Source organism: Myotis nattereri, assembly GCF_964212035.1.
Source record: "Myotis nattereri genome assembly, chromosome: 5".
NCBI lineage: Eukaryota > Metazoa > Chordata > Mammalia > Chiroptera > Vespertilionidae > Myotis > Myotis nattereri.
In genome coordinates, this window is record NC_138080.1 from 68,392,456 (window position 1) to 68,415,770 (window position 23,315).

The following is a 23,315-nucleotide window of genomic DNA, read 5'->3' on the forward strand; positions in this document are numbered from 1 at the left end:
GGCCGCTTCCGTCAGCGCTCGGGCAACGGCCGCTCGAGGAGCTGCGGGTTCGAGAAAGATCTGGAAAATGGAGGAGGCTGAGCCGGCCGGCGCGGGGGATGGGAGGACTGGGAAGGCGGAGCCGGAGGATCTGGGAGGAGGCAGGAAACAGCGGTGGCTCGCTCGCCCTCGCGCGGCGGCCGGGAGCACTGCGGCTGGCTTGGGGAGCGGTGCCCCCGCCCCGCGGCTTCGGAGGCGGCCCTGGGCTGTGGTTGGCCACCGGGGCCTGGCACAGCGGCGGGATGCCACCGAGACGGGCTCCCAGCCTTTCAGGGGCCAACCGCAGCCCAGCACCCACCCGCCGCCTCGCAGTCCCGAGGGGCCCACGTACCGCCCGCCGCGCTCGGCTCTGTGAGGTCGAGCCCATTGTGCAGCGCGGCCGCCTCTCCCAAGGGCGCCGCCGACAGGGGGAAAGCGGCCTTTTCACTTCAATGCCTGTGTGAAAGCCGACTCAACAGATAGATCTTGGTGGGCGTGTGTGTGTTTTCTTTCTTCTTACCAGGGCTTGAAATACCCCAACCAAACGGTCAAGAAACCAGCACACTGACAACCTTCCCTCCATGTAACTTCCTTCGCCCCATTCTAAAGATGCAGTCCCCTCCACTAACCCTTGCCAAAAACCGGTGTGTCCGCCACCACTACACCCTGCAAGCCAGGGCTTCCCTCCAGCATCTGTCCTGTAGGGGGCAGGATAGCAGCCTGGTGTGGCCCAGCCCTGTGTCCCTCTCCCGTGATCAGCATCTGCTGTCTGTCCTTCTGAAATGAACCAAGTCATAGTTCACACTTACGGAGCTTGGCTGTCCTGTGCCTTCTGCTTCAATTCTTCATGGGGTTCCTGTTCCTTCTTGCCCAATTCTTCATATGATTCCTGGCCCTTCTCATCCACCTCGTCAGATGTTTCCTGTTTCTTCTCACCCAATTCTTGGGATGTTCTCTGTTCCTCTTCTACTAATTCTTCGGATATTTTCTGTTCCTTCTCGATCGATTCTTTATCCTGTTTCCTACTTGTTTCAATCTTGAAACTGACGGTTTCACCAAATTTTCCAGTGCTCGTATTGTCATTATTTGTCCACTTCTTAAAAGAATTTATGCTTTTTACTACTATCAATGCTATAACAGCAATAGCAGCAAGTGTGGCTATAGCTCCTGCTGCTATTGCTATAGGGACCGTGAAGTCCATTTTCAAGAGCAATACTGAGAGCCTGGAGTGTACAGTACTGCTTTGACTCTGGTCTTTCTACATTAGGGAGTCACATCTTCACAAGTTCACTGGCGCTCCTGGTGGACATCGCCGTTGTCAGGGACACGGCAGGCTGGGGAGGGGCCTCCCGTGGGCCAGTGCGCGAGCACAATGGGGATTGGCTATTGGGCTCCCACAGAAACCCGCCCCCAGTGGCACGTGGCTTTGACCCTCCCCCTCAGTTGCCTGTGCAGCCATCATCCTCTTGGGCCCACCACTTAGATTTATCCCAGAATCTCCTGCATCTCCTAGGGCCATATAATTACCCATGCTTTCTGTCTGTATAACGAGGGTGTGAGAATGATTTTTCTATTTTAAAAAACAACAACACTTAAAATACCAGAGTAAAAGTAAATAGTTGAGGCCAGGAGCAAGAGATTGTTACCACATTCTTTACATTTCCTGGGAAGAAATGAGCGTACCTAGTGGCTAGACGCACTAGAGCATAACAGGCTTTGGGGGTCAAAGAGATTTGTAGTCCCAGGCTTGCCTAACTTACTAGCAGTACGGCCTTAGGCATGTTATTTAACTCTACAAAATAAATAAATGACATAAAAATACTAACAGGTGCAACAGCACGAAAGTATCAAAAAACATACTGTATTTGAGGAATCAGAAGTTACTTGTATGCCTGTGGTGCCTAGGGCAGATATGATGTACAGCTGAAGTTGAGCTACATCATGAAGGATATTGTATGCCATGATAGTAAGTCTTTATCCTGTAGGAAAGAAGTTTACCTTTTCAAGAATGAGGACCTGGCCAGACCAGCATTGCTCAGTGATTGAGTTTCAACCTATTAACCAGGTCACAGTTCAATTCCTGGTTAGAGCATATGCCAGGGTTGTGGGCTCGATCCCCATGAGGGTGTGTGCAGGAGACAGCCAATCAATGATTCTCTCATCATTGATGTTTGTTTCTCTCCCTTCCTCTCTGAAATCAATAAAAAAAAAATATTTTTTAAAAATGAGACTGGCTAGTGTGGCTCAGTTAGTTGAGCATCATCCCATGCATCAAAAGGACATCAGTTAAATTCCCAATCAGGGCACATGCCTGGGTTGTCGGCTTGATCCTATGCAGCTGCTCAATGTTTCTCTCTCACATTGATGTTTCTCCCTCTCCCTTCCTCTCTACAATCAATAAAAACATAAAAAATAAATGGAGTCATTTAAAAAAATTTTTTTGAGAGTATTACAGATGTCCCTCTTTTCTTTCCCCGCTGAAACAAAAAATGTGGGTGTTCGAGTCCAGTTCAATGTCTTACGAAATTGAAGAATGAAGTTGTGGACAAAAACGATTAATAGAACCAAAGTTTACTGGGAGAAGACAGTCCTGGAAAAGGTGTAGCTGGGGTTCCAGGAGCAGGCCTGTATCTGGAGCTTCCTTTCCATGTTACAGTTGGGAGTAGCTTAGTATCCAAGTTAATGAAAGTCTAATAGTCCATGTGTGGAGGGTAACATGGCCATAAGCATGTAACAAACTGAGGATTCTCAGAGGGAAGGGGAGGGGGCAGCAGGAGGAGATTAACTGAAGAATTTATATGCATACTAGAGGCCCAGTGCACGAAATTCGTGCACTGGGGGGGGGGGGTTGTGTATGTGTGTCCTTCAGCCCAGCCTGCACCCTCTCCAATATGGGACCCCTTGGGGGATGTCCAACTGCCGGTTTAGACCCAATCCCTCTCACAATCTGGGACTGCTGGCTCCCAACCGCTCGCCTGCCTAATTGCCTCTAACCACTTCTGCCTGCCAGCCTGATCACCCCCTAACCACTCCACTGGCAGCCTGATCAACACCTAACTGCTCCCCTGCCAGCCCAATCACCCCCAACTTCTCTCCCCTGCAGGTCCAGTCGCCCCCAACTGCCCTTCCGGCCCGGTCCCCCCCCCCCCAACTGCCCTCCCCTGTGGGCTTGGTCTCCCCCAACTGCCCTTTCCTGCTGGCCTGATCATCCACAACTGCCCTCCCCGCCAGCCATCTTGTGATCACATGGGGGCGGCCATCTTGTGCGATGGCATGATTGTCAATTTGCATACTACCTCTTTATTATATAGGACTATTATATAGGACTAGAGGCCCGGTGCACAAAAATGTGTACACTCGGGGGAAGGGGGGTTCCCTCAGACCGGCCTGTGCCCTCTTGCAGTCTGGGAACCCCTCGGGAGATAACGACCTGCTGGCTTAGGCCTGCTCCCAGGTGGCAGAGGGCAGGCCCAATCCCTAGGTGCAGCCCCTAGTTGGGCTCAGAGCAGGGCCGATTGGGGAGTTGGGGCGCCTTCCCCTGTCATGCACAGAGCAGGGCAGATTGGGAGGTTGCGATGCCACCCTCAGTCATGCTCAGGGTAGGGCCGATTGGGGGGTTGGGGCACCACCCCGTCACAGTCAAGGCAGGGTCGATGGGGAGGTTGCGGCGCCACCCCGTCACGCACAGAGCAGGGCTGATCAGGGGGTTGGGGAGCTCCCCCTGTCATGCACAGAGCAGGGCCGATCAGGGGGTTGAGGAGCTCCCCCGTCACTCACAGAGTAGGGCCGATAGGGGAGTTGGGGCACTGCCCCGTCACACTCAGGGCAGGGCGGATTAGGGGGTTGGGGCGCTGCCACTGTCACACTCAGGGCAGGGCAGATGGGGAGGTTATGACTCTACACCGCCTGTGGGGGGGTGGGGGTTGGGGCGCCGCCCTCTAACACCCACAGAGCAGGGCCGATCAGGTGGTTGGGGCGCCGCCACTCTCATACTCAGGGCAGGGCCAATGGGGAGGTTATGGCTCTACCCCGTCACACACAGAGCAGGGCCCGTGGAGGGCGGGGGGGGTTTGGGGCCCCGCCCCCTGTCACACACAGAGCAGGGGCGATCAGGAGGTTAGGGCGCTGCACCCTGTCACACACAGAGCTGCAGGGCGATCAGGGGGTTTGGGCGCTGCCCCCTGTCACGCTGATCCCGGTGCCAGGAGGCCTCGTGGCTCCGCTGATCCTAGTGCTGGGAGGCATATTACCCTTTTACTATATAGAATAGAGGCCTGGTGCATGGGTGGGGCTGGCTGGTTTGCCCTGAAGGGTGTCCTGGATCAGGGTGGGGGTCCCCACTGGGGTGCCTAGCCAGCCTGGATGAGGGGATGATGGCTGTTTGCAGCTGGTCACACACCCTTCAGGGTGGGGGTCCCCACTGGGGTGCCTGGCCAGTCTGGCTGAGGGGCTGAGGGCTGTTTTCAGGCTGGGGGTGACTGAAGCTCCCAACTGCTCCTTTTTTTCTTTTTTTTATTCTGGGCCAGCTTTAGCTCTGGGGCCTCGGCTGCTGAAAACAGGTTTCTGGCCTTTGTTTACCATCTATATTTGATACAATGTTGCGGTCCAGCTGCCTGAAGCCCCGCTGAGTAAAGCAGGTTTCTGGGGGTTTTTTAGCTTCTATATTCGCAACATAGTTGCTTAGAGTTGCAGCTGAGAGGCCGGCAAGTCAGGCTGGGAACGTTGGAGTTCTCCGTCACTGAAGCAAGCAATCCTCCCTGTTCACATCAGCTGCCTGACTGCCGGCCGCCATCTTGGCTGCCAGTTAATTTGCATATCTCGGCCCTACTCTGTGAGTGACAGGGGGATTAGCCAATGGGAAGGGTAGCAGTTGTACGCCAATTACCATGTTTCTCTTTTATTAGTGTAGATATGCATAACTCATGGACATAGACCATAGTATGGTGAAGGCCTGGGGAGGGGAAGAGATGGGGGAGGAGGGGATCAATGAAGAAAAAAAAGAGAGACATCTATAATACTTTCAACAATAAAGATTAATTTTAAAAAAAGCTCAGATATAACATTTAAACTTACTTTATTAATACAAAATACACAAACTAATTTTTGAGGGGACTTTTTCTGTTCCAAGATATATTCACATTAGCAAGATTTTATTTAAAGAAAAAAGTTAGCAGATATATGCCATTTTGTATCTTTTTTTCCCCTAACTACAGGCTTACAGTGTCATTAATGTCATTATCAGGTGTTTTTTTTTATGAGACCCAGAATCTGGGTTTATTAAAAGCTATATAATACCATAAACACTATACTTAGTAATAAACTGAGCTGTTTTAGTAGAGATGTTGAAGAAAGCTTACTTATGCCCAAAGATATAATGATGACATCTTCTGATAAGCTTTAAAGAAATATATGTCATATGATTTTAAAAGAAGGGAAGACAACTACATTAAAATAATAGCATTTTTAAAGAACTTTAATTTCTTATATTTTAACATTATACATTTAATTTTTCATCACAAAAGAAAAAGATTTTAACTAATAAAAATAACGTATACTAAGTAGAATGTCTCAGTAAAGTGAGTTTGAGTCTTAGTGGGAAGGAAACCACATTAATCTGATTTTTATTTAAATGCTTGAAAAAGCTTATGCTTTATTGTAGAATTACCACTTTAAAAAATGCTGACAGTAATAACAAACTATCAAAATATATACAAATGGCAGCTATATAATTTTCATGTTTAACAAGTTAAATGTATGCATTTCTCAATTTAATCTCCTATGAACTACCTCCACTACCAATATTAATGAATTCTTGAATTTTATCATATAATACCAACACTAAAGCGCCCCCTGTACCACGAAGGATATTGGAGAAGGCACCACGAAAAAATGCAACACCTCCCTCATATTTGTATATCTTCACAAAGCAGTCTATAGTTCCTTTATACTGCCGTTCAGTCTCACCGCTCTACATAAAGAAAAATAGTTTACCATTACTATAAGAGCTTTTACGTTAAGATAGATTTTATTCAGCACTAAGTACAGGTAAAATTAATACCATGTTGAGTAAGTATGTTGGGCTAATGGGCATATATTGAATGTATATCTAGTGGTCGAATACTCATACTTTGCAGACATACTTGAAAACTGAGCAAATATTAGGCTTAACAAATTTCAAAAGATGGTATCACAAACCATTATTTATACTCTCACCACACTGCAATGAAGTGCTAAATCAGTAGTAAAGAAAAAAAATAACTAGAAAAATATCATGTTTGGATATTAAGAAGAACACATCTTAGAAAATATTTTAAACCTAGTAATAACCACAAAACTCCTTAAGATGCAGCTTGAGTGGTAACTTATAAGGAAATTAATGAGCAATCTAAACATTTTTAGACAAAGAATAAACCGAAAGGAAGTAGAAATAAAAAAAATAAAGGAAACAGAAAATAAACACAACAGAAAGCATGAAAAGCCAAAAATTAGTTATTTGAAATAATTTACTGATACATTTCTGGAAACATTCTGGCACCAAAACTATTAGAAATAGCAAATGATTCAGAGATTAAGAGAAACATGATAGACCAGCTGGTGTGGGTCAATGGTTGAGCATTGACCTATGAACCAGGAGGTCACGGTTTGATTCCTGGTCAAGGCATATAGCCGGGTTGTGGGCTTGATTCCCAGTGTGGCGTGTGCAAGAGGTAGCTGATCAATGATTCTCTCTAATCATTGATGTTTCTATCTCCCTCTCCCTTCCTCTCTGAAATCAATAAAAAAAAAAAGAAAAAAAAAGAAGAGTAACATGGTATTACAAAAAACTTCATGGCAATTATTTGGAAAACTTAGAAGTTTTAATTAAAAAATAAATTAATTAAAAAATAAATTTCTTAAAAGCATAATTTACCAACAAAATAGAAAAAAAATGGAATAAATTCATTAAATTCAGTTACTGAAAATCTTCTCATAAAGAAAACCAGGTGCTTTATATGTAAGTTCTACTAAACATTCAGTAAACATTTAATTTTAATCTTACATAAATTATTCTAGAGAAGAGAAAATTAAGAAGAATCCCCAACATATTTTATGACGCTTACAAAGCCTTGATATCAAAATTAGAATAGGACAATATAAGAAGGAATAATTCCAAGCCAATGTCACTGAAACATGGATGCCAAAATCCTGAACAAAAACTAGCCAATCAAACCCAGTAAGGGATACAAAATACAACACATCATGACCAAGCTGGATTTATTCCAGGCACAAAAGGTTGGGTTGGCTCTGGAAAATAGATAAACAGCACTAGCAGGTTTGGCTCAGTGGATAGAGTGTCAGCCTGTAGACTGAAGGGTCCCGGGTTCAATTCTGGTCAAGGGCAAAGGGCATATGCCCAGGTTGCAGGCTTGATCCCCAGTGAGGGATGTGCAGGAGGCAGCCAATCAATGATTCTCTCTCATCACTGATGTTTCTACTTATCTCTCCCTCTCCCTTCCTCTCTGAAACCAATAAAAATATATTTTAAAGAATAGATTAAGATATTATATATTCACATGAAAAGTAAAATATGATCTGATGTCAATAGATATAAAAAAAGCATGACTGCCATTCATAATTACTGCCTATTATAACCCAAAACAGAAAGGAACAGCCATAGCTTGACAATGGATAACTACAAAAACCCCACAGCTAACATTAAATTATGTAACACTGAAGGCACTCCTTGTCACAGTGGTCGGCAAACTCATTAGTCAACAGAGCCAAATATCAACAGTACAACGATTGAAATTTCTTTTGAGAGCCAAATTTTTTAAACTTAAACTATATAGGTAGGTACATTGTTATTAACTTAATTAGGGTACTCCTAAGGCTTAGGAAGAGCCACACTCAAGGGGCCAAAGAGCCGCATGTGGCTCGCCAGCCGCAGTTTGCCAACCACTGCCTTATAAGATTAGAGCAAGACAAGGTGGCCAATTACTTCTGTAATATACCACTGAAACAGGAGTGCATAAATGCAAGAAAAAGAAATACAAGGTATAAGTATTGATAAAAGAAATGAAAGAACCTGGCATTTTTTGCAGATTGTAGGCCTCTGTGTGTAAAATAAAAATATTCAAAGAGTGTACACATAGATTAGTATTCGTAATAGGGTTTAAGAAAGTTGTGGGATATAAAATAAAAGTACAAAAATTCAACAGTACTGTTATGGGCTGAATTGTGTGCCCACAAAGTCCACATATTGAAGTCTAAATCCTCAGTACACCTAAAAATGTGACTAACTATATAGTCACACACACTAACTATATGTGACTCAACATACTTACTCAAATGTGACTGACTATAGCATGGGTGGGCAAACTTTTTGACTCGAGGGCCACAATGGGTTCTTAAACTGGACCGGAGGGCCAGAACAAAAGCATGGATGGAGTGTTTGTGTGAACTAATATAAATTCAAAGTAAACGTCATTACATAAAAGGGTACGGTATTTTCTTTTTTTAGTTTTATTCATTTCAAAAGGGCCGGATCCGGCCCGCGGGCCATAGTTTGCCCACGGCTGGACTATAGTTATCTTTAGATAACTATAAAGGTATCTAAGATCAAATGAGCACATTAGGGTGCACTGTTATACAATATGGCCATCTTTTTAAGAAGAGAGACAAAAGGACCATGGGAACACGTAGGGAAAAGACAGCCATCTATAAGCCAAGGAGACATACCCTCAGAAGGGACTAACCCTGGTGGACACCTTGACTTGAACATTCATGCTCCAAGACAGTAAGAAAATAAATCTTGCCCTAGCCAGTTTGGCTCAGTGGATAGAGTGTTGGTCTTCAGATTAAAGGGTTCCAGGTTCTATTCTGGTAAAGGGCACATGCCCAGGTTGTGGGCTCAATCCCCAGTAGGGGGCGTGCAGGAGGCAGCTGATTCTCTCTCATCATTGATGTTTCTAACTCTTTCCTTCTCACTTCCTCTCTGAAATAAATATATATTTTTTAAAAAAAGAAAATAAATCTCTTATCTATTGTACTTTGTTACAGCAGCCCTAGCAATACACTGAAATTCAGTTATTTTGACAGTAAGTTGCAGATATCATGATCATTATCTTTAAACACTTCAGTGTGCATTTTCTAAGAATATTTTCTTACATACCCAAAGCATAGTTATCAAAATCAGAAAACTTAACATTGATACAGTACCATTTACTAATCCACAATACAGACTTATTACTATACTGTGCAAATTAATTTTTCATTTAAAAAAATGTTACAATGTAGCCCAGCTAGAGTGGCTCAGTTGGTGTTGTCCTGTGCATCAAAAGATTGCCGGTTTGATTCCCAGTCAGGGTAGCATACAGACGGCAATCAATTGATGTTTCTCTCACACTGATCTTTCTCTTTCTCTCTCCCTTCCTCTTTCTAAGGATGTCCTTGGGTGAAGATAAAAAGTTCTCAATATATTAAACTAGAGCTAGATATAGATCAAGAAGAAACAAAGGTATAAATGGGATAACTTTTAAGGATGGTCCAAGAATGATGTAATAGGTTAGATAATGTTTTACCCTTTCTGGTGACCTAGTGTGTTCTTCCAGGACCATTTCATAGACATAAAATGAGGGTAATGATAGTAACCACACCTCTTTGGATTACTCTGAGAATTAAATGAGTTAAAGTGTAAAATGCTTAGGACAGTATCTGGCATAGTATGCCATACAGAACTTTTCTAGCTTTCTGGCCTCATTATTTGCACTTGCCCCATGAAACCTATCATCTGGGTATAAGTAACTACTTCTCAAGTGTACCTCTATGTACTATGTTTGTTCCACTCTGCTTAGAATGTTCTCTCCCCAGGGAAAATTCCTATTTACTGAGATGAGCTCTGCAAGAGGCCAAATCTGATCACAGTAAGCATTTGGGCACCCTCTTCTATTGCATTCCTGGAACCTATGCACATTTCTATTTAAACCATTAACTGTATGCCTTCAATACTATGCTATGAATTTTGGTGCAGGTTCTGCTTTATTTTACTTGTGTCACCATAACTTAGCATAGATTAGGCAGTCAAATATTTGCTGAATGAATGAATGAATGTTAACAAGTAACAGCATTGGAGATTGAATGTATCAAAACTGACTATATTTAGAACATAGATCATTAACAAGTTTTCATCTTTGAAGTGAAAATTATTTACTTTTATTGAAATATACTACAACTAATGATATTACCTAAGTTGTGACTAGCCTTATTCTACTTGATCTAATATTCAGTTAAGACAGACATACTCATTCAATCCCTACCATCTTCCTCTACCCTTCAAACAATATATGCTACAGGAGTAGAAAGCATTTCTGTTCTCACAGCAGAAGAAAAAAAAAAGCTTTGCTGGATGCTGGCTGTCTAACAATAGTAACAGTAAAGAAATACAAGTCAAAACTACATGCATTTATTTATTTTTTAATGTTCACCTGAAGATATGTTTTCATTGATTTTTAGAGAGGATGGGGAGGAGGGATAGGGGGAGGGAGGGAGAGAGGGAGAGAGAGAGATGAATTCGAGAAAAATATTGATCGGTTGCCTGCCGTAGGGGTTTGAACCCGCAAATGACTGGGAATCAAAACGGCAACCTTTTGGTGTATGGGATAATGCTCCAACCGAGCCACTGGGCGAGAGCACAGCATGCATTTATTAACAAACGACCTATTTTCCAGTCAAAATGTCTCTAAAATTTGAATAAATTATACATGAGTATCAGAGATAGTGGAAAACTCAACTAAACTTTCAAATAATAATATAAAATACCTGCATCATCATACGTCTTCTAACTGTGTCAAAGGGATAAGAGATTATTCCAGAGCATGTAGTCACAACTTGAGCAATGAAAAAGGAGATAAGAAATGGGGTTTCCTTTGGTTTGGGTAATAAGCCCTAGGAAAAAAAAATGTATAAAGTAACTATCTAAATTTCTAAAGCATCTTAAATCTTAAGTCAAAGAATAACTCTTAGGAATATATGAAAGAAGGCTCAATTATATTTAAGATGCAATTAAAAACAGTTGAATTTAATGTGGAAAAATTGAAATATTAGTAGGATATCAGTTAGAAAGGAGAATGTCATACATGACTATACTATAAAAACATATTTGGGGAAAAAAGCATATTTTCTAAATTGATTTGTCATTAATGGCACTTAAAACTAGGGAAGATAACAGCCAGTGACCAAAAAAGTTGTTCACGGTTCTTCACAGAGTTGAAAAAAACTGAAATAATGCCTGCTATTATCATCAAAAGATAATATTTGATAAACAGCTTTAAAGCACTAAGTTAGTGAAGAAACATTCCTAAATTTCACAGCTACTAGAGGTGCTAATAGAGCAAAGAGGGAAAGTGCACATAAACTTTTCTGTTATTAAGTAAATATAACAGAAAAAACACTATAAACTAAAAGTTCTATGTCTGAACCATAATAAAAATGATATGCAACTATATTTAATAGAGGGTAGAGATAATACAGCAAACTATTATAAAACTTCCATCAACTTTTAATCTAATTTAGTAAATAATACTAATATTAATTTCATTGCCTAATGTTGGAAGCATTATGATATAGTTATTAAGATAATGGGATATTTTGCTTGCCATGTAAATAAGTTACTTAACCACTCCTCAGTTATTTCTCTTTAAAATGGGGATATTAAAAGCTATCCTTGCCCAGCCAGTGTGGCTTAGTGGTTGAACAAGTCACTGGTTCGAGTCCTGGTCAGGATACATGCCCGGGTTGTAGGCTTGATCCCAACAGGGAGTGTGCAGGAGGCAGCTGGTCAATGATTCTCTTGATGTATGTTTCTCTCTCTCTCTCTCTCTCTCTCTCTCTCTCTCTCTCTCTCTCTTCCCCCCTCAAAAATCAATAGAAACATTTTTTTAAAAAGCTATCATAAAACACTGTGAGGATGTAAAGAACTTAACGAAGTTCCTAGAACTAAGTAATAGCTCAAAAATGGTAGCCATTGCTACATTCTTTCTCTTTCCTACCTTATAGAAATGATATTAAAATCTGAAATGAAAAGGCAATTGCTAAAACAATCTGGAGAATACAATAAAGAATCTAACAGTACCTAATAAACACCTGAGCTATAGTAGCATTTATTATATTTAACTAATTATGCCTTGCCTACTTTCTAAAATGGTGATGGTAAACTTACTATTTTATTTGCATGTGAAAAATGAGATAATAAACTCAATGTAAAATCAGGGATTTCTGTCAGAGCCTTTCTATATGTCAAAGAGTTGATTGTAATGTAAGCCTAACCAGAATGCTTCATATTTGCAATACGATGTATAGTGAGTTTTTTAGTGTAAACAGCAAAAAAACTTAATGTTTGGGTTTATGCTCTATATCTCAAATCAGATCCACAATAGAGTTATAATTTAGTTAGGTATGGCAAAGTCATGATTAAACAACTCTATAATGTCTCTTATTCATTTATTTTGATTTATATAATTATAAGTAAACATATCTACTGAACATGTTACTAATTAAAACAATAAAACAATTAAAAATAGAACTCTCCTTTGACTCAGTAATCCCACTTCTAGGAATATATCCCACGAAATCAGAAACACCAATCAGAAAGGACATATGTACCTCTATGTTCATAGCAGCACAATTTACAATAGCTAAGATCTGAAACAGCCTAAGTGCCCATCAGCAGATGAGCAGATTGAAAAACTCTGGTACATGTACACAATGGAATACTATGCTGCTGTAAAGAAGAGAGAAATCTTACCATTCGCAACAGCATGGATGGACATGGAGAGCATTATGCTAAGCGAAATAAACCAGTCAGATAAAGATAAATATCACATGATCTCACTCATTTGTGGAATATAATAAACAACATCAACTGATGAACATAAATAGATCCAGAAACAGAGAAGCATCAAACAGACTGTCAAACTTCAGAGGGAAGGCGGGGGTGGTGGTGGTGGTGGTGGTGGTAAGAGATCAACCAAAGGACTTTGTATGCATGCATATAAGCATAACCAATGGACACAGACACTAGTGGGGTGAGGGCATGTGCGGAGCGGGGGGTAGTGGGGGGGGGGAGGGAGATAGTGGCCAGGGAGGTCAATGAGGGGAAAAAGGAGACATATGTAATACTATATGTAATATTTTAAACAATAAAGAATTTAAATAAAGGAAACGAACCATTTAATATACACTAAAGCCCCAAATTACCTTAACTGTGTCATAAACTCCAAAATAAGAGGCTCGGTACACAATGATGCCCTGTACTGAAACACCAAACCCTTGGTATAAACCAATAATTCCATCTGATTTTGCTATTTTCATAATACAGTCACCTAAACCCTTGAATTGTCGCTCTGCAGCACCTAAAATAAAGCCATTTAAAATTTATTAGCAGCATTATATATCAGATAAATACTTTATTTAAACATTTTACAGATTTAAAGTATTTGGAATTGCCACTTAAAAATCTAACAAAATAAAAGCACACATCAAAATTCTCCCATTAGTTAACAAATAATTAAGGTTTCAAATAGTATCTTTAAATTTTTTAAAATATTAATCTCTTATAAAACCAATCTAATTCAAGCAATATGATAGGCTCAATAAAATTACCAGAAGTTACTAGAAATGGAACAACTAGGAATTTAGAAATTTTTAGTTTTCATTAGGAATGAAAAACTTCATGACTTGTTTTAGTTGAAGAGCAAAAAGACAAACTAAAAACTAGTAACTTAAGAATCATTAACATTTTAGATGGAGTGTCACAGTTTTTGAGTGTTTGTTGGTTTTGTTTTATTGTCCCCTGACTTGAACTCTTTGCCAATAATTGAAATATTATGTGTAGAATATAATCCTTCAAAATAAGCTAAATTCTCCCAATTTTCAGAGAAAACAAAACTACTGAACTTAAATAAGTAACATGAATTATTTTCACTTTCTTAGCAATAACAAGAAAATTTGGACTGCCAGTTAAACATGATAAGATGGAACCCATATTTTCATTTTTCCTCAAACTGTTATCCTTTCTGAGATATTTTCTCTGATCACTTATCTAGAATTGATGTCACTCCCTTCTCCTAATTTTTTTTATGACATTTACTGCTAAGTGGCAGTATATTTTAGTCATTGCTTCATTGTTTTTTACTTGTGTCCCCCACTACACTATAAGGTACATGAGCTGCAAATTCCATGTTTTATATTTTGTGTGCGTGTGTGTGAAAGTGACAGAGAGAGGGGGAGAGAGAGAGCGCGCGCACGTGCATACCTGCTTCACAGCATGCAATGAAGAAATATTTATTAAATGAATCTCTGCTCCCTTAAGACATTTTATTAAAATGATACTATATATATAAAGCCTAAGCAACTGTTCAACGGGTAGCTATGATGCACACTGACCACCAGGGGGCAGATGCTCAACGCACAGGCATGGAAGCATGGAACAAACTGATGAATCTCAGAGGGAAGGGAGGAGGTGGGAGGGTAGGAAGAGATTAACAAAAGATCTTATATGCATACTAGAGGCCCGGTGCATGGATTTGTGCACTGGTGGCGCCACTCAGCCTGGCCTGTGGGGATTGGACCAAATCCATGCACTGGGCCTCTGACATCCCCCGAGGGGTCCTGGATTGTGAGAGGGCACAGGCCAGGCCAAAGGACCCACCAGTGCATGAATCCGTGTACCAGGCCTCTAGTAAAGAAAACAGGTTTAAAGCCATATAGGCAAAGAAGAATATTGACAAAAATCCACAAATTTTAGCATGACGGAAAGGAGGTGGAGGAGTGGAACCTCAGTAAGTAGAGCAGAGAAAACTGAAACTTATTTTCTTGCAGAAGGAGATATTGTTGAGAAGAAAGCCCTGGACTCCAACCTCAGAAAAACTTAGAAATTAGGGGGACTAAGTACTGTACTATTCCTGTAGTGAAAGCAATGTAGCATTTGGATACTCAAAATCTACTTCACCCTGAGCAGCCAAGTCTCTTTCTCCTCTGCCATCCTAAGAAATGAACATAAGCCTCCAGACTGAGTTGCCTCCACAATTACAGAAAGAAGACTCACACAAAGATACATCTTGTGAAATATCAGGTCATCAGGGATATAAGGTGATTAAAAAGAAAAAAAGGTACATCCAAAAGGATCAACAGTAAGAGACTGACTTCTTAAGAGCAATATTAGAAACTAGAATCCAGAGTAATACTTTTTAAATTGTGAAAGAAATTAAATTTAAACCCAGAATTTTTTTATATGGCGAAGAATTAAGAGGATAAAACAGAGATAATTTTAAATAAGCAAGATCTCAACTTATCTCCTGTTCCACTCTTTTCAGAAAGCTCAGAAAGCTACTGAAGAACATAATCTACCAAAACAGCTGCATAACAAAAATATAGAAGATATGGTAAATAAAATACATAGGAACAGTGGGAAAGGGAATCTCTAGCATGAGAGCTGTACATCTAACCTAGAGAGGAGTCATAGTTGAGGCAGGAGTAAGTGTATGAGGGATCTAGGAGGTAGCTCTCCAGGGAAATAAAAAAGGAAGTAAGTTATAAACAGTCTTTATGTTTGCTCTTTTGTTACTAGAGTGTTGGCCTTCCCCTTCCCTCTTTTAAGGGAAAAGGAAAAAAAGTAGTAATCTTTAGCCCCTATGACCTTACCATTTGGTTGAGAATACAATTTTTAGACTGTAACTAACACTTTTTAGAGCATAATTTTAGAATAAATAATACATTATTCAAAACACAAAGAAGAAAGGGTTAGTATTTCTAAAAATCCCATACCTTTTCCAATATCAACACCTATTCGGGTTCGAGCAAAATCTAGTGGATATACTACACATAAGGATGTTGCCCCAGCTGCTCCACCAGAAGCCAGGTTTGCCAAAAACCATCTCCAGAACTGAAACATATTAAATTAAAATGTGGTTATTAAACTACAGAACCTAACTGTGTGAAATCCTTATTTTTCTAAAGGCTGAAAGGCCAGATTTACAAACTGATTTTCTAAAGTAAACATCTGTAACAACGCATATCATACTATCCAGAATACTTGTCTACATGTCCTTTGTTTCTTACCAGGCAGTCTAGGAGGTACTGTTTAGATACTGACATACTGAAATTGCAAAATACTTTAATGGCCTCCAGAAAAAGTAGCCCAAATTAGCGAGAGTGGACACATGAGGTAATTATGCCTTTAGATCAGCCGTGGGCAAACTACGGCCCGCGGGCCGGATCCGGCCCATTTGAAATGAATAAAACTAAAAAGAAAAAAAAAACACCGTACCCTTTTATGTAATGATGTTTACTTTGAATTTATATTAGTTCACACAAACACTCCATCCATGCTTTTGTTCCGGCCCTCCGGTCCAGTTTAAGAACCCATTGTGGCCCTCGAGTCAAAAAGTTTGCCCACCCCTGCCTTAGATTATATATACTATGCACTTTATTTTATTAAAATATATTTTATTGATTTTTTACAGAGAGGAAGGGAGAGGGATAGAGAGTCAGAAACATCGATGATGGGAGAGAAACTTCGACCAGCTGCCTCCCGCACACCCCCTATTGGGGATGTGCACGCAACCTAGGTACATGCCCTTGACCGGAATCGAACCCAGGACCTTTCAGTCCGCAGGCTGACACTCTATCCACTGAGCCAAACCAGGGCTATACTATGCACTTTAAATGTCAGCTAACCTTAGCTGGTTTGGCTCAGTGGATACAGCATCGGCCTGGGGACCAAAGGGTCCCAAATTCAATTTAGAACCCCAGTTTCAGATTCTTTCCTTCCCCAGCCCATACCCTGGTGGTGCTGGTGCAGGAGGCAACCAATTGATGTGTTTCTCTCACATGGATATTTCTGTCTTTCCCTCTCTCATCCACTCACTCTAAAAATCAATGGGAAAATATCCTCAGGTGCGGATTTAAAAACAAAACAAAAAAAATCAGCTAAATAGGTCCTTAGTAATAAAGAAGAAACAACTTGCTTTTTTAAGGAATAAATTACCTCAGAGTTGGAAATACATATCTCTTTTTAAAAAAATATATTTTTTCTGATTTCAGAGAGGAAGGGAGAGGAACAGATAAAAACATCAATGATGAAAGAGAATCATTGATCAGATGCCTCCTACATGCCCCCTACTGGGGATAGAACCTGCAACCCAGGCATGTGCCCTTGTCTGGGACCCTTCAATCCGTAGGTCAATACTCTATTCACTGAGCCAAACCAGCTAGGGCAGAAATACATACCTCTTGACTGATTTTTCTTTTTTGCTTAATAAAAGCAGACAAAATGCTAAATTTTTCTAGTGTAGTAGTGATTATAAAATATAATTACATTAAAATTAATGTTTATTCAGAGAAATACTGCTTTGAGACAAGAGATGCCTTAAATATTAAAACTGTGTTCAAAGAAATTTGTAAAAGTTGTGGTTTTCACATATAATTTCTACAACTTAGAAATATTGTGTTAACAGTAACTGCTTTAAATATTTTTTTTTTACCACTTGAGCACATCCTCCCATCATACGTAAGACAAACCAACCATTTCTTAGAAAATTTGAGAGATATTATCTATACTTGCCTGTTTTTCTTTATTAACTCCAGACATGAAAAGTTGTTTGTATTTGTCCTTAAAAGCAAAATTTAGAGCTTGTGTTGGAAAATACCTAATGACATTTGCAAGATTGCCACGCCAATAACTGAAGAAACCTACAAAAGAAAACATACTACATATAAACTTATACTGTATTATCATTAAATAATTCCCATAGCTTTAACAAACTTAGTTATTTGAACTATTTAAAAGCAAGTCCATTTCTCATGAAAAAAAAAATTTGTGTCTCCACTGAAGAAAAAAAGTAGTATTAACTCCATGTATTTCCATTCCAATTTTGTTAATCCTATCTAATAAAGAGAGAATATGCTAATTGACCCTCACACCTTCGCAAAGATTGGGCACCCACAGACAATAAGGAGGGAATATGCTAATTGACTGCCACGCCCTCAAAGATGGCAGTCCCCACAGCCACAAGATGGCGACGCCCGGTCCCCTCAGCCCCGCTAGGGCGGCAGGCGCACGGCAAGGCCGGTCCCACCCCAGGTGGGCCCGGCAGCTCTGTGCGCCCTCCTCTGGAGTCCCCCAGTTTCCTCAGCCCCCCAGGGCCAGCCCAAGGCATAGGCAAGCCTCGGATGGTGGCTGCCCAGCCATCCAGGGCCACCCGAGGCTCAGGTAACCAGGGCTGGCCGAGGCTTGTGCTGCCGGCAGTGGCAGCAGCAGAGGTGTGATGGGGGCGTTGCCTTCCCCTGATCACCAGGTCACCTCCCGCCCAGGAGGGCTCCCGGACTGTGAGAGGGGGCAGGCTCGGCTGAGGGACACCCTCCCCTCTGTGCACAAATTTCATGCACTGGGCCTCTAGTTTCCAATAAAAAGCCTTGAATACCTAACAACCTCTGGAAAACCATTATCAGTTGAATATAGGTTTCTTCACTAGTTAGAAAAACAGTTCAGGAGTATTTGTCAGAGAAGTTAGTAATTCTAAGGGTCATTTCCAAATCCTGACATACAATTCTTATAGTAGTAAGGCTTCTAGAACAGAATTGGTTTGTATACATACTTATGAGAAAGAGAAAGTGAAAGAAGTCTAAAGCATCCTTATCTTTACGTTCTGGAACCCACACAGAAAAGGGAACAATTTATAATTGAAGTCTTGATAGGAAGAAACTTTAGAGATTAATGATCTTCCCACTTCAAATCTCAATAGATTGACCAATCCTAATATGTGTTACCTATATATTTCAGAGCTGCCTATAAAATCCAGAGCTGCCCCAGAATGCAACAGGCTTGTTCTTCAGTAGCTATAACTCTTTTTACTAGATTGCAAATTGTCAAATGGTTTCATCTTACTACTCTGAATAAGATACCTCTCCACCTAGCTTAGAGAACACCCAATCTGGGCGTGTGCCCTGACCAGGAACCAAACTGGGACCTACTGGTTAATAGGCTGACTCAACTACTGAGCCACATGATTTTTTTTTTTTAAATATATTTTATTGATTTTTTACAGAGAGGAAGGGAGAGAGATAGAGAGTTAGAAACATCGATGAGAGAGAAACATCGATCAGCTGCCTCCTGCACATCTCCTACTGGGGATATGCCTGCAACCCAGGTACATGCCCTTGACCGGAATCGAACCTGGGACCTTTTAGTCTGCAGGCCGACGCTCTATCCACTGAGCCAAACCGGTTTCAGCCACATGATGTTTTTATGCCATCATTTCCTACTATCTTAAGGCATCTTTAGAGCGAGGTTAATTTTTAAGAATAGTGTACATTATATTTCAAATATTCTTGTTGATAAATTTAAAATATTCAAATAGTCTTCTTGTCTCTGTAGATCCATTTAGCTGAGCAAACATAAACTATAACATGTTTATTATGTAATACCTGAGGACGAGTGCCTGTCATCCCCTCTACATTGTGGAACTAACCCCTACTCCTTTTTTAGAATGCCTTAGTGTCCCATGATATGTAACTGACTTTTGGCCCAATTATAAATGCCAGTGCCAATTCACACACTAAATATCAGTAAAGCTTATTTTCCCATTTTATTTAAATAAAGTAAATATCGAATGTTATTTGCATGTCCCAAAACATTCTTCAAATAAAAACTTCACTGCTCTAGCCTTCAAAAAAATAAGTTTGGAAAAGTTTAAAGATAGCTGATGAACTCATGGCCAGGAACACCTAAATGAGAAGAGTTCTGGTAGGCTCTTAAAAATGAGACTGCAGAGTTCAGATTTTTAAAAGGCTATTTCACAATATATTAAATACAACAATTGCTTTAATTAAGAATATATTTCCATATGCATATTTTGCTCAGTGAAACATCACAGCACAAGACACCAAAATGTTAACTGTAGTGATTTTAGCAGTTATTTGTTTTTACTTTTTTGCTTCTCTATTTTTTCTAATTGTCTATAATAAACATGCATTACTTGTGTAATACAAATTTAAACATTAAGTATTAAATAAAACTGCACATACAAAGTTGAAGATCAGCCCTGGCAGTGACTGGAGAACTGAAGTGTCTTGGTTTCAATTCCTGGTCAGGGGCACATACCTGGGTTGCAGGTTCGATCCCAGACCCAGTTGAGGTGCGTGTGGGAGGCGATCAATTGATGTCTGTCTCTGTCTCTCTCTCTCCTTCCTACTACTTCCTCCCTCCTTCCCACTCTCCCTAAAATCAATGGGGGAAAAAATCCTCAGGTGAGGATTAACAGATTAACAAAACAAACAAAAAACCCACAAAGTTGAAGATCATAAAACCAACTGAAGAATAGAGTAAATCTTTTAGAACAGCATTACTCAGGATAAATCCAGAAGCTTTCATAATCCAAGGAAAGCTTATAAAAAGTATCAAAGACATCCAGAGAGATGTTTAAAGTTATGTTCAGAGCAAGAATAGAGAAATCTATCCTTGGGCTAGAAAGAAAGCAGAGGTGTTTAATAAAACCATGCCCAGATAGTTTGTATTTAGATTAAATCAGAGTTAGGTTAGGTTCTCAACCTTCCTAATGCTGAGACCCTTTAATACAGTTCCTCATGTTGTGGTGACCCCCAATTTCATTGTTACAAATTGAACATAATTAAAGCATAGTGATTAATCACAAAAACAGTATGTAATTATATGTGTTTTCCGATGGTCTTAGGAGACCCCTGTGAAAGGGTCATTCGATCCCCAAAGGGGTCGAGACCCACAGGTTGAGAACCCATGGGTAGCAGCCGTGGGCAAACTATGGCCCGCGGGCTGGATCCGGCCTGTTTGAAATGAATAAAACTAAAAAAAAAAAAAAAAGACCGTACCCTTTTATGTAATGATGTTTACTTTGAATTTATATTAGTTCACACAAACACTCCAGCCATGCTTTTGTTCCAGCCCTCCGGTCCAGTTTAAGAACCCATTGTGGCCCTCGAGTCAAAAAGTTTGCCCACCCCTGGGTTAGAGGCTTAGATAATCATAAACAGGTTTTACTGCTACATGAATATCCAGTAGGAGAAATCTGAGTCTTTCAGGATACAGGATAAATCTTCCTTGTGCAAGGTTGGTCATGGATAGCAGCAAGATGCTTAGCCTCCCTGGATTTTATCTTTCACGTTATTACAATTAAAGATTACACCCCTCTATCTTTGTGCTAACTAAAAAATTCCCCACAAGTTTCACAAAAAGCCCCTAGATGGCAATATTAACCCTGTTGTGAATTATTAACCTTTTACCGTAGGTTATATACTGTGGTGTATTCATAAGAAGGCCCTGTATACAAGAATAGGAAACATCTTCAAGTTCTGCTTTTATCATCTCATCTTTGAAGGTATAGAAACCAGAAACTGAAATACTATTCAGAATGATCGCAATTTATAAGAGCCATATTGAATATGTTCAGATTTAAATATTACCAAGAACATTTAAAATATAAATCAGCACTGGTCACCACAATCTGACCACAATATTTAACTTCACCCGACTAAATATGTAAAGTAGATTAGCTAATAATGAAGCATAAATATGTAAAGTAGATCAGCTAATAATAAAGCAGTCCCTACTTCTCTGAAGAGGTTTTAGAATATAAACTAAGGAGAAAGACGTTCCTACTTTTCTAGTAAAAACCTTAAAGGAAATGGGGAGCTTGCTCTAATAAAATAAATGGGGTGTGGAGAATGTCAATCACTCTTATGCTTTCTGGGTTCTGCTCTCAGATGGGCATTTAAAATTCATAATTTAGACGATGCCTTAAGAGTCTCCTTTGGACTCTACATATTGTGTCCAAAGATTTATCCCTAGGAAGAGAACGCTCCTTTTATAGGAGAGTATACCCTGACCCAGACTTGAGTGGAAGAGGGAACTGCACTGGAGTTGAAGCCATGTCATGTGTTGTTCTGAACACACAGTCAATAGGTCTATTTCCTTTTGAAAGTTCGTACTGAGCCCTAGCCGGTGGATAGAGTGTCTGCCTGTGGACTGAAGGGTCCCAGGTTCGATTCCTGTGAAGGGTACCTGTCTGGGTGGCTGGCTCCGTCCAACGTGCAGGAGGCAGCCAATCAATGATTCCCTCTCATCATTGATGTTTCCCTCTCTCTCTCCCTTCCTCTCTGAAATCAATAAAAATATATTTAAGAAAAAAAAAGTTCGTACAGAGGTTTCAATTGAATCCAACTATATGGATGGACTATAGAAGACTTCTGATAAATTTATCCTGACATTCTCTGAGCTAACTTAGGAGCCATTCCGCAACCGGAAGGCATTTAATGGCTAACAAAGCGCTTGCATTATTTAGCCCTTGAAATCTTTCTTTCAATATTAATGGGGGAGGGGGGGGGAGAGGAGACTCCACAAAAACATTAAAATTTTAAACAAAGACAGGATCTAATGTAAAAGAAAAATTGGTAATGCTGATCCTGTCTTCAAAATTTTATTTTGCTCATCTTGGATTTTAAAAAAATACTGCATTAAAATATTATTTGTCTTTCTTATGTTATTTTGCTCCCCCCTCAAATCTGTGCAGAGGTGACTGCCTCTTCAGTAGCTTTCAAGAATAAACAGAAACTCTTTTCACCGAACAGGGATCAGAGTACCGGGAGGCCCCAATGGTCCCATATTTGGAGAACATAGTATTTCAACAAGTATTTAAGCAATTTGGGCATTTGCTGACACACAGCAAAATGCTTAATAGCATCTCCTCTAATCTTGGGAGTCAAACACTGCCTTTGAGCCAGGCACTGAGGCGCCAAGGGGTATGTAAATCCTGCTGCGAAGGAGAAATTTAGAGAAAGAGAAGGTGGTGTTCTCCCCTGCACTAGGACTGGTCACGGGCAGGCCCTGGGAAAGCAGAGCCTCTTAGACTGGTTACTATTATTGAATTTTTCAAGTTGAAGAAACAAACCCATCACCCACCAAAGGACACGGCCCTGGCCCCTGCAGTTGTCCCCTCCTGACCCACGGGGCGGGGGGGGGGAATGCATGGCGGCCGCCCCTACTCACCCTGCTCGCGGGGAATGCGCAGCAGACAGTCCACTATGCCCTTGTACTGCATCTCGGGGGAGATCTGCTTGGACGACGCCTGCACCTGCAGCAGAAGCTTCACCCGCTCGATGGGCGCCACGGCCGTCTTGGACACGGCCGCCGCCACCCCGCCAGCCAGCAGGTCCTTCCCGAAGGACACAGCGTCAAAGAACCGCTTTTCTGCCTTCTTCTCCGGCTTCTTCTTCGGAGGGTCACGCTGCAT

General features: G+C 40.8%; 1 protein-coding gene across 1 annotated transcript; it reads right to left on the reverse strand.

The window, feature by feature from the left end:
* Positions 1–5,794: 5,794 nt before the first annotated feature.
* On the reverse strand, positions 5,795–23,315 carry SLC25A31 (solute carrier family 25 member 31; the record flags this gene model as incomplete). Its single annotated transcript, XM_081091884.1, has 6 exons — positions 5,795–5,986; positions 10,816–10,941; positions 13,252–13,406; positions 15,820–15,937; positions 17,618–17,745; positions 23,072–23,315. The coding sequence occupies 6 exons, from the start codon at positions 23,313–23,315 to the stop codon at positions 5,795–5,797; spliced, it is 963 nt and encodes a 320-aa protein (XP_080948010.1).